Source organism: Sminthopsis crassicaudata, chromosome 6 (assembly GCF_048593235.1).
Source record: "Sminthopsis crassicaudata isolate SCR6 chromosome 6, ASM4859323v1, whole genome shotgun sequence".
Taxonomy (NCBI): Eukaryota; Metazoa; Chordata; class Mammalia; order Dasyuromorphia; family Dasyuridae; genus Sminthopsis; species Sminthopsis crassicaudata.
Window position 1 is genome coordinate 153,180,417 of NC_133622.1, and position 12,644 is coordinate 153,193,060.

Genomic DNA, 12,644 nt, shown 5'->3' on the forward strand with positions numbered 1-12,644 from the left:
CACTCTAATTTGTACAAAAGCTCCTCAGTTTGTTTTTTTCCCCCACTAAACTTTGGATGTTACCATTATAGGAAGAGCCCCATGAGTAAACTGTCTTTCCCAACAGAGACTGGATTTTAGATTTACAATATCTGAGAGTTAGGTGCTTGGGCCACCACGAAATTGCCCTTTTTCATAGACAGTATAGGGCAGAGGTGGGTCCCCCAGCCACTCCAGGCCTTTCTCAAACTATAATAATATGTGGCAAAGTGAAAATGACAAGAGATATATAAATATATATAACAAGACTGTGTTGGTATATATATTTATGTTTATACATAAATAACATGAACCAAAACCATTGAAAAGGAAGAATGAGGAGATAATTTCTTTTAGGACTGACCTTCAGTAACAAAATCATAGTCTTTGGTGTTAGGTTTTTTCATGGATTTTTCTAGGGCAGTCTGTTCTAAAAGAGTTCCTTGGGGAGTCACTGGTGCATGTACTTTGGTTGTTGGAGGTTGTCCTTTTTCTAACAAGAGATGGACTACCTAGAAAAAAATGTATATTGGTAAATTAAGATCAAAGAGAAGAAAACATTTTTCCCAATGGCTTTCTGGGAATGACAATTTAAAAGTAATTTGATATTACTCACTTACTTTACTGTATATATTATATCCATGAATCAAATAACCTGTACATTCTATTCAGCCTCAAATAATTTGGCTGAAATTCTCCTATGTCTTGGAAAATTGTTTCTTTGAAAAGTAAAAAATTTGATCACTCTGTAGTAGACTTAGTAACAAGTCTGTCCAAACCAGACTTCAGACAGCAGACATGCAATGTCACAGGGTGCATGTTAAAATCCTTTCCAATTTAGCAAGGCCTGGAATAGGTTGTAGGCCACAGGCACCACTGTGGAAAATCCAGGGTTATTTTCATTACAAGGGATTTTAATTGAGTATCAGAAAGATGGAGGCAGAAAATAAACAATAAAGGAGGTTATAGTGACATTTTAAAGATTGGTGTCTTATTCTGGTCTTTATAATGACTTGCTATGAAGTCTCAGACAAACAATTCAATTTCTCTAATATTTTTCATCAAAATATATGTGTAAAAATCTCAGATATCCTATAGGTACCACAAATGCATCAAAATACGTAAGGTTAAAATAGCCCAAGCTTCCTAACAGTTGCTTTAATAAAGGATACTTCTATACTGCTGTCCATGCTAATTAATATAACTGAAAACTGAGAAATGTTATATTTGCATTTTAAATTTCTTCATGAAGCTTTTAGCTTTGGCTTAAGGTGAAAATTTAGAAAGATAGCACCCTACTCCACAATTCAAAATGCATACTTACTATGTTTGACCATAAGCTAGAAGAAGAAATAAGTGGAAAAAATATGAAAATGATTGTCTACCAGATTTGCTGACAAATTATTCAAACTCACAGAGTTTGGTGTCTCTTTTTTGTATTCCTCTGGTAATTTAATAAATAGAAAAAGCATATATTACCTGCCCTGTATTTCTTAATACTTCCACAGCCTGTTTATGCGTAGTTCCTTCCAAACTAACGCCATTAACAGATAAAACACGGTCACCTTAAAATATGAAAGAAAGAATAATTTGGTAAAAATTGAGAAACTTGGTATCTTTTACTTCACATGATATAGCCTTTTAGGGTGGGCATAGGGACTGAGGACTGAGGCAATCAGGATTAAGTGATTTGTCCAGTCACATATCACAAGTATCAAGTGTCTGAAGTTGAATTTGGACTCAGATCCTCTTGACTTCAAAGCCCACCTAATTGGGTTCATTACACATAGTAACCTTTCAAAAATACTGCATGAAAATTAAAAAAAAAAAAAACCATAACTACAAGATCACCTAGTTTATTGCCATCAATATGTTTTTAAACCAAGTTTAAGCTCCACTTTTTCTATAATTAGGACAGATACTTGGTACAGTAGATATAGCTTGGGCTTGGAATTAGGAAAACTCATCTTCATGAATTCAATTTTGACATCACTCACTAGCTGTGTGACACTGGGCAAGTCACTTAACCCTGTTTATTTATAAAATAAGTTGGATAAGGAAATCGCAAACCAATTGGGGATCCTTACCAAGACAACCCCAATGGGGTCATAAAAAGTTGGATACCACTGAAAAACAAAAAACTTGCATAACTAGGTTGATGGGAAACATGGCCCCAACAAACTGAAGCATTGGTCCAAACCACGAGAAGAGACCATATGCAGCTGAAACACAGATACTAGGAGAGGAGTTGAAAAATGTTTCCTGGTGAAAACACATTTGAACATGGCCAGTATTGTTACGATCTTTGTCTCTTTCTGTGAAACTGAATCAGGGCAATTGTTATGTGACAAATTTAAAACTTAAAATCAAAATGCTTTACAACTGGACTTTAAGCTGGGACTGAGAACATTTCCATAATAGAATCAAGATTGTTCCTGACTGTTGTTATTATGCTTTAGCACATTTTTTCCCTTCTAGATTGTGAATTAAATGATCTATATTAATATTATTGTTTCATTTCTTATATATGTGATAGAGAAAAAAACAGCAGAACTTACCTTTGTGAATTCTACCATCGGACTCAGCTGCTCCCTTGGGAATCACAGCCTTCACATAAATTCCACCATGTCTGACACCGGTATTTACTCCTCCCTAAGTGGAAAGAAGCACAAAAATAAGAAATGCCACAATCCCATTCAAACCTTCATAAAGCATAAATGATCTCAATCAAAGGCAGCATCATGAGTTCAGCACATACAATGACTTCCAGAATGAAAATGACAAGCCCCAAACCTCTAGCATATTGATAATGTGGAATTTCTATTACACAAAACTATTTAAACTTGAATACTCTAAGCTTCCTGTCACATAGTGAGTTTATTTCTTTAGGGAGATTGCTTCTTTGGATATTTATATCATGCATTAAGAATGAGATTATAGAGGAATGCAGTTAGAAATACATTCATGCAAGATTAGTTTCTGCTTGTGACTATTTGAAAGTATTCTCAAGAACAAAACTTTTTTCCATCATAAAAGATTAGACTGATTGTAAGATTTCATTGGCACAAGGAGCTTCCAATAAAGAAACTCCTCTGAGTGCAAGTTATACTCTTGCTACAATTTACAGACTCTGCCCGTTTCAGTTTTCTCATCTGTAAAATGGGAATAGTAACCACAATAACCAACCTAGGGTTACTGTGAGACTCCAATGAGATAATCTTTGGAAAGCATCTTGCAAACCTTAAAGTACCTTATAAATGCTACTATTATTTTGAATATTTTTGTTATAATCAGGTCAAACATCCTAAGTAATATCCTTGAAAGTAAACACTGACTCTTCTATTTTGAATGACTATGATTGAGAGTTTCCATGTATTGCATGTGAAATTAACCTAATTGGTTCATTTTACTATAATAAAATGTGGCTTTTATTTGCTTCTACAACACAGGCAGATAATTCAATGTAAATGAAGGGGGAAAGTGAAAGGACAGAGTAAAGTTTAAGTATGGTTAAACATTGGGTTTCTTCTTCTAATGAAAATTTTAAATATTTATATGTCAGTATTTTTTATTCAATATTTAAAAATTGTTTTAAAATTAACTTTGATATAGTTGGAGAGGTATTAAATAGCTAATCTGTAAATGTTAAAATTACCTATTTTTATCATTCTTATGGAATTTAAAAAAAATTTTGTATCAGTTTAGACACAATTATAAACTATTTTAGCTAGAAATAAATATTTATTATAGGAAACCTTTACATTCTAAGGTTGTAAGCTCACATTTATGTGTTCATTTTTGTACACAAGATTTATTAAATAGCCTTGTTTATTTCATAAAATACTGAGCATGCATAGGAGCAAGTATACATGGAAATCAGTCAATAATGATTTGTGGCATAAGGAAAAGAATGTTTTCTATAATATTTTGCTTTGGCAAGAAACAGCCCAACTCCAGGAAGTGGCTTATTATAATTAGTGATTTTGAGGGCATCATTTGATTAAGCAAATCTGAATTTAAATCCCCATAAAACTCTTGGGGGAAAAAGGAATATTTCTCCAATTTTTTTCTTGGGTAGTGGAGAACAAAAATGAGACCACAGAATATACTAAGAGGCTCTCTCCCTTCTGCCCCACCCAGGGTTTCGAGTATGCCTCAGTTTAATAGAACTGGGAAGACTCAATAAGCAGGTCTGAATAAATGTGTAAGTTACTCTACTGCTAGAGATGGAAAACAAAAGAAAACATGTGAAAACCTTTTCAAACAGTACCGTGACACTTATTCCCAAGCTGTTATCATTTTTAGACAGTTCAACTTCAAAGATATCTCCAGGTTTAGGAGGTGCTGAAGAATTGTTTATAAAATTCATTTTGGTAGAAGTACTCATTGAAGAAGGCTCCTTAATAAAGAAAAAACAAACAAAAACAAGGGATTTTCTGTGTCAAAATGTATGATTTAGTGGAGGAGTCTTATGGTGTTTTTTTTTTTTTTTTTTTTTTTTGGAGGGGGGCGGGAAATAAGCCAAAATGTGGTATAAAGGGATACAGTAAATTAATAGAACATTAGCGTTGATTGTACAATCCCATCTTTTAACAGATGAGGAAATGCAGGAGTGTGGTGACTTGCCTTAAGTCATAATTCCAGCAGACATGAATGAGATTGGTACTTGAATGTAGGACTTTGATTTCAGTCCATGACCCATTTCACCTTTACTCTGTTTTCAATTTGTAAAATGTTTGAGAGAAGTTTTAAATAACTTTAAAATTTGTCATCATAGTTTTTTGTCTTTATGTCTAAATTCTTATTGTGTTCCTATAGATATCTGGATTTTATCTATTTCATATAAAACATACAGGCTGAAGATATGCTTGTATATGTTGTTTAAAAACATTCTTTTCATTTGGGCACATGTTTGTTTCATTCTTCGAGTAAAATTTTGTACTGTCTAAGCTCCTTTGCAATTGAATGGCCAAACTATAAAAGTGAATTTTATTCTTTCAGTCTTCCTTAGCTTCCTCATCCGTTTACATAAGCATGCAGCTCATTGCAAGCTTTCTAAGATAACATATGCTCTAGGGTTAGTGCTCAAAGCCTCCTATTTCTTTCAGCAAACAACAGTAGCAGTTAGTGGGTGAAGATCTAAGGGTCACAGAGAGAGCTGGAAGAGATCACTGACAACAACCCTGTCTTTTGGCAAATGTGGAAACTGAAGTTGGAGGGGGTTAAGTGACACAGTCACCACAAACCAGGATTCAAATCCAAACCCTCTGATTTCAAGCCTTTTTCATTTTACCTCCCTTAACCACACTGTCTCCCTAGCAGAAATTTTTATTTTCCAGACTATAAAAGTAGCTAATGAGAGATAGCTCTGCCAGAAGCAGTAAGTGCTCCTTGATCAAACTATGGGACACTGACTTTTTAGGAGCTTAAAGAGATTTTGGAGGTGTATAAAAGAGAGGAGGGTTGGTGTTAATAGAAAATAGTCTGGGAAATAACTTATACCTTTTTAGTTTGATGATCCTGACTGCTTGAATAAGTGGCTTCATCCATGTCCGAATCCCCACGGTCAGAATAATCCACAGTTTCTGAAATGCCCAACTTTTTAGCTTTGCTTTGGTTTTGCTCATTTGAGGTCTGTTTTTTCTCAGCTGTTTTAGACACAGCCAAGGAAGAAGGGCTGGAATGCTGGAATTCCTGCTGGGCAGGGGCACCCAAATGGTTTACTAAGAAGCCATTCAAATGGCTCTGTGACAAGTTGGCACTCTCAGTCCTAGAATCCTGAGAACTCAGGCTTCCTTCCTTTTGGCCCCCTGATAGTGCAGAGGAACAAAGTGAGATACGCCGCTGATAACACTGTGTCTGATGGTGGTCTTCTAAAGAAGATTCCAGATCATTGTCTTTAATGGAAGAAGGCCTGGGTACATAATTTTTTATCCTATTGGAAAGATATGTAGGTGTAGAAGGAGCTGAAAATAAAAATTGAGTGAGAATTACATTTATTTAAGGAGCAAAAATTTCATTTGATTAGCAAGCATATAAACAGCTTTTAAATTAAATGTTGAATGTATTTATTTGCTTTCTTTTTTATCAATAGAAAAATGAGAAGGAAACAAGCTAATATCAAAATTTTATTTTATTATTGAGAACTTCAAATAGCCCAGAGCAAACAACCAAAATAAATATTCCTTGATATGTTTTAGCTTTGTCCAATGAGAAATAATAATGAACAAATTCTGTTCATAACAACATATTCATAATGGTAAAAGTCTAGTATATTTTGGAAATAATAGTGCTCTTAAAAACAAAAATGGTTTTCTGAAATGGAAAGATTTGTTGGAAATGATGTAATACAAAGTAAGGAGAACATGAAAAACAATATTCAAAAAAATGACAATAATGTAAGGGAAAAAAAGCTCAAAGGAATACAAGCTCAGAGATCAGAACTCAATAATCAATCTTGACTTCAGATGATAAAACATACCTGCCTTCTCTCATTTTTGAGGTAGCTGACTAAAGTGCAAAATGAAGTACTTGCTAACAGAAGTGGTAAATGTAGAATTTGTTTTGCATAATTTTATTTCTTTGTGATAATGGAGAATTCAATTAGGAGTGAAGTGTTATTAGGAAGTCATTGAAATCAACGAAACATCAAAACAATTGAAGAAAAAAAAAGACTCCCATGTCTAGTTAAAATACCAATATTGCTATGTTACTAAGTAATAAACTATTTGAAATATATACATTTTTTTGATATCTTGGGATGCACTGACAGAAAAAAATTACTAAAGTTATGTTCTCAAAGAATTAACAATCTAGTTTCAGAACGTAGCACTAAATTGAATGGAGTTGGGGGAGAGGATATTCACATACACAATTATGACTACAGAAATTCTCCTCCTATAGAAGATGATATTGGAATTCACAAAGAGACCCAGATTGCAGTATAGTCCCCTAGCTGATGTCATGGAATTATGTCTAATAGATATAAGGTATCTTTCCTGGGAGTCAATCTAACTCCAAATACTATCATATAGAATAAAATGTAAAAATATGAAACAAAATAAATAGCAACATAGTATTTTTAATTTCATATTTATATAACAATTTACAGATTATTTCACTTCTCCTAAAAATGTTGTGATATGGGTAATACAATAAATTTTTAACTCATTTTAATCCATCTTCCAGTCAGCTGGCTAAGTGATCTTCCTAAAGCACAGGGTCTGACTATGTTTTCCTATTCCTTCCTCCTTACAAAATGAAAGCATACCCAAAATATTGCTAGTGCTAAGTAATTCACAGCATGCCATATTTTTCTTGTACAAAATGGACCTTTTTCTGTTTTGATCTCTGGAGCTATGTCTAGTTGAAGTATTTCTGGGTTAAAGTGCATGCACAGTTTAGGAAAGTTTGGGCTAGAAAGAGAAATTTCATTTGGAAAAACTATAGTATGTATTTAAAAAATCTGAGAGAACCCAACCAAAAGTTCACAAGAAACTTGCTACAAAATTTCGCTACTTGTTTTTCTTCAAATTTTAATCACTGATTTTATGTATGTAGAAGTCTCTCAATTTTATGTAATCAAAATGGTCTACTGTGTCTCCTATGATTTCTTCTCCCCTAATTAGTCAAGAGAGTTTTGTATCATCTTGTATCCACTTAGAATTTATTGTGGTCTATGAGAGGAAATGTTAGTCTACGCGTAATTTCTGCCAGATTGTCTTTTTTACCTTTATGAGTAGTTTTCCTCTCATAGAGTCTCTGTCCCAGAAGCTGGGATTTAGCAAACCATCTTTGCTAAATCAAAGCCTGCGTTGCTATATTTACCTATTTTTGTATGTTGTGAATCTAAGCTACTCCACTGATTAACTTTTATATTAATTGGTGTCAAATGATTTTGTTGATTACTGCTTTTTAGTGTAATTTCATATCTAATACTGCTGAGCTACCTTCTTTCCCAATTTTAAAAAATATTTTCTTGACAGTTTATTCTTCTGGATGAAAAGCTATTGTAAAAATAACTGTTAGTCAACATATATTTATTAAATGCTTACTGTATACTAGGCAATGTGCTAAGAAGGAAGGATACAAAAAACCAATAACAACTCTTGTTCTCTTATGGAGACAACATGTAAAAATAGCAATGTCCATCACATATTGTGTACACGTGAATATGTATGTGCACGTGGAGGTATAAAACACAGGGAAGATATTTTCACTAGTTCTGGAAGAAACCAGGGAATACCACCTGAAGGATAGTAACTTTGGGTAGTACTATTATTTTTATGATATTGTCGTGGCATATATAGAGAAAAGTTGATAATTTATGTGAAATTATGATGCCTTGTTCTATTAATTGTTTTAATTAAATTTTTATTGTAATGCTAGGATTCTCAAAACAGATCATCACATCTTCAAAAACTCTTAATTTCATCATATTGATTTAATATATCGAAACTTGTAAATTTAACAAAACAATACATAACTAAGAGTAATTCATTAAATTACCTTTGGAAATCTTCTCTTTTGGCTTGGAGATAACAAGTGTCACATCTTCAGGAGCATTCTGCAAAATTTCTAATGCTGCATTGTAGCCAACTCCTTCGAGACTCATGCTATTCACAGATATTAAACGATCTCCTGTATAAAGAAATATACATAATTATAGGATAGTTATAGGCAGTGTGGCACTTTAAGCATCAAGAATTTTATTCATAAATTTCATTGCTGCCTCTCAGAGTTTTGACTAAATTCCATTGGTCCTATACAGGCACCATAGATAGTGCAAATAAAAATGCATAATGAGACCAGTCGTTTTTATTTCTCATTGAGGTAAAATAATCACTAAAAAGTACCTGGCTTTAGGGAGCCATCCAAATCAGCAGGTCCCCCAGGTGTTACTGAACTGATAAAAACACCCAGATCCAGTCTTCCTGTCTTCTCTCCACCAACAATCTGAAATCCTAAGAAAAAAATGCATTTTCAAAGAATCCTTTCAGAATTGTTTCTGCTTCTAATGACTCATGTTTAGCTACTTGAAACTCAGAATTCCGGTCTCAGCATAGAATATGAATGGCTCCTAAGTCTATTTTAGAGGCTTTCCCTGTCATATGGAAAATTACAAATGGAGATATTCTCTATTTACTTTGGTATTTAGGACATTTTCTGTAGATAATTAGTTCTTGCCAAAGATAAATTGGGGCTTAAAAGCCTTTCAAACTGTTCATGGAATTCTCTCCAGCTCTTCATTATCACCTGCAGTGACTTACCTAAGTCATATTTGTTATCCTTTTTCAGATTCACCAAGGTGATTTCCCTTTCTGGTGAAGACACAATGCTCCATCTTTTTTGCAGATCATCTATTGGAAAGTCACATTTTAAAAATAAAATATACAGAGTGAAGGTAGGCATCAAGGCTGCATTTGTCAGTTTCTTCCAACTTAATTATTAAAATGATTTGACAATGGATCAATCCTTCAGTTACTTATAAAGGACTCATGTTAAAAATATATTGTTTGATCTGATTAGATTTTCTTGTAGTTTTCTGTACAGTCCTGCAGTTTTTAGCAGTATAAATGTGTGTGTAATATATATATATATATATATATTTTACACACACATACATACCCATATATGTTGGTAGCTTTTATCTGCAATTTAAAAGTCAGAATTGTTATTTCTAAACAAGTATCTATAAATAAAATGTTCATCTGTAAAAAGGGAGGATGGGATTAGACGACCTTTGAGGCTTAAAGTAAATCAATAATCCTAAATTAAGTTTTGTTTATTGTTTGTTCTATTCATTTTTATGACTGTTATGGCAGAGATTATTTTCTTGGTTCTGCTTATTTCACTTTGTTCACATAAGTTTTTCCATGCTTAGGAAATCTTCATACTCATTAGTTCTTATTGTGAATTTATTATTCCATACCAAACAGGTTCTACAACTTGTTTAATTATCCCCAAATTAATAGACATCTATTTTGTTTCCAGTTCCTGTTACTACCCAAAATGCTGTTATAAATATTTTGTTGTATATGGTATCTTTCTTTTTATTTGTGACCTCTTAGGTGTATATACTTAGCACTGGAATAGCTGGGTCAAGGGATCTGGACATTTAAGTCATGTTCTTAGCATAATATCAAATTAGAAAGTGACAATCTGTATTTGTCAAATGCCTTTTATTTTCTTAATGCACTTGTACACATTTCACTTCACTATAGTAAGATTGGACAATTATTACTCCCATTTTTACAGTTTCAGTACAGAAAAAATAAGTGATGCTCAGGGTCACTTAGTAGTATAACAACCAAGATGAGAATCTAAATTCAATTTCTATTTGACATTTTTTCAGCTAGATATGAAATACGTTAAAATAAATACTGCACAGAAAACTAAGCCCAGCAATGTGTTTATTAATAAAGAATCATTAACAAAGTTATCCACTTAGAAACATAAACATATATTTTTAATCCAATTACTTCCATTCTTGCTATTGTCCTACATCTTTTCTTCCCTTCCCAGCTAAGAAGTCTTCAATAGCTGCCCTCTATTTTCTCTCCATTTCCTTTAATTTCTGTAATGTTATCCAACCTCAGTAATCCACTAGAACTGCTCTTTTCAAAGTTACCAATAATTTCTTAATTGCCAAATCTAAAGGCCTGTTCTAGATCTTTATTCTCTTCAACCTCTCTGTAGCCTTTTTATATTGCTGATTGTCTTCTCTCTTTTCACTAATTTTCTGAGATACATTTTTTGATTCTCCTCCTATCTATCTGATGGCTCCTCAGTGTTCTTTGCTGGATCCTTATCTAGATCACATCTTATAACCTTGGGTATCCTTTCAGGTTCTGTCCCGGGGTTTTTTCATTCCCTTTATATAACTGTACTTGTTCATTCTGTTAGCTCTTATAGAATCAATTACCTACCATCTTTAGGATGATTATGCTCAAATCTACTTATTCTGACCCAATTACAATGTTGATTTTCCAATCTTACATTTCCAACTGCCTTTCAAACGTTTGAAATGTTTGATCTTAATGGTCATCTTGAACTCAACAAGTCCATTATTCTTAGCTCCCCCCAAATCCCTTTAATCTCCTTTATTATTGCAGAATGCAACATCATCCTCCCAGTTTCTAAGGCTCACAACCTAGCAGTTATCCTGGATTCTTCAGTATCTCTTAACCTCCCACATCAAACGTGTTATCAAAACATATTGATTTACCTTTACAACTTTTCTTTGAGAAGCTCCTTTCTCTCTCTGACACTGCTACTACTCTACTGCAGGCCTTTATCACCTTATGCCTGGACTACTGCAATAACCTGCTGGTGAGTCTGTCTGCCTGCCTTTGGTCTCTCCCCACTCCATTTAGCCACCAAAGTGACCTTTCTAAAATGCTGGTCCAACCACATCACCCCCATACTCAGTAAAATACCCATTGCCTCTAGAATCAAATACAAAAGGTTATATTTGACATTCAAAGCCCTTCTTAAAATAGTCTCCCTTTATCTTTCCAGTATACCTTGTTGCCCAACATGATTCTGTGACATTGGCCTTTGGTGGTTCTATAAACAAGACACTCATCTCTTGGCTGTGGGTATTTTCTTTTGCTTCCCATGCCTCCTCCCTTGACTACTGACCTCTCTTTCTTCCTTTAAGTCTCAACGAAAATCCTGCATTCTCTAGGAAGCTTTTCTCAACCCCTTTTAATTCCAGTGCCTTCCTTTTCTTAAGAATTTCTTATTTATCCTGTACAAAACCCTTTTTGTATATCTTTGTTTATCTATCTCCTTCATTAGATTGTAAACTCCTTGAGGTCAATGCCTGTCTTTTACCTATTTTCATAACCTCAGCACTAGCATAGTGCCTGTCACACAGCGGATACTTAATAAATATATGTCAACTGATAAATCATAACTTTATGAAAATCTTTAGATTAAAAGGCACACAAAAGTAGTTAATAGCTCTTCCTTGGTAAAGACCAATGTATCTTTGATAATTTATTTATGATCAGTAACTATAAAGAGTATGATGATTTTGCTATATTAATATTTTAATAAGATACATAAAATTTCATTCTGTGGATTTAAAATATTCAATACCATAAACAATCTTTAAAAGTGTCAAAAAAAATCACATTTACTTGTAAAATTTCCACCTCTGACTTTATTTTAAAAGGACTGATAGGTTAATTTTATGTGACTTCTAGGATAATTCATTTTAAAGGAAAATCATATTTTGCAAAAAATAATAGGTGAAAATGTCCCAATCATGGTGCCAAGGGAGGTAGTATTGGATTTTATAATAAAAGGATCTGGGTTAGAATCCCAACTCTGGTAAGTCTTACATAATAATTAAATAATATGGATTAAATCAAGAAGAATAAAGAATAATATCCATAAGGAATAATATAATAATAAGTAACACTAAAAGGCAGCCAAATGTAGGTTTATTACAATGAATGATCTTGGGATGATAATGAAACACTTTTCTTTGTTCTTGAGAGAGATGTTTGGGAGTTGGGCTATACAATGTTTGGTGGTAATAAGACTGCATGTACTAATGTAGCACTTATTCTGATGCAGGTTCTAAAATAATGCCTAAATTACAGGATTTATTAATA

The 12,644-nt window shown here is 33.3% G+C and overlaps 1 protein-coding gene across 1 annotated transcript in view; it reads right to left on the reverse strand.

The window, feature by feature from the left end:
- PTPN13 (protein tyrosine phosphatase non-receptor type 13) overlaps nucleotides 1-12,644 on the reverse strand; it is a 218,038-nt gene that overhangs the window by 56,032 nt on the left and 149,362 nt on the right. The window contains 8 exon segments of the mRNA XM_074273918.1: nucleotides 383-530; nucleotides 1,498-1,583; nucleotides 2,577-2,670; nucleotides 4,289-4,417; nucleotides 5,521-5,984; nucleotides 8,527-8,658; nucleotides 8,874-8,981; nucleotides 9,288-9,377. Coding sequence (XP_074130019.1) covers nucleotides 383-530; nucleotides 1,498-1,583; nucleotides 2,577-2,670; nucleotides 4,289-4,417; nucleotides 5,521-5,984; nucleotides 8,527-8,658; nucleotides 8,874-8,981; nucleotides 9,288-9,377 — 1,251 coding nt within the window.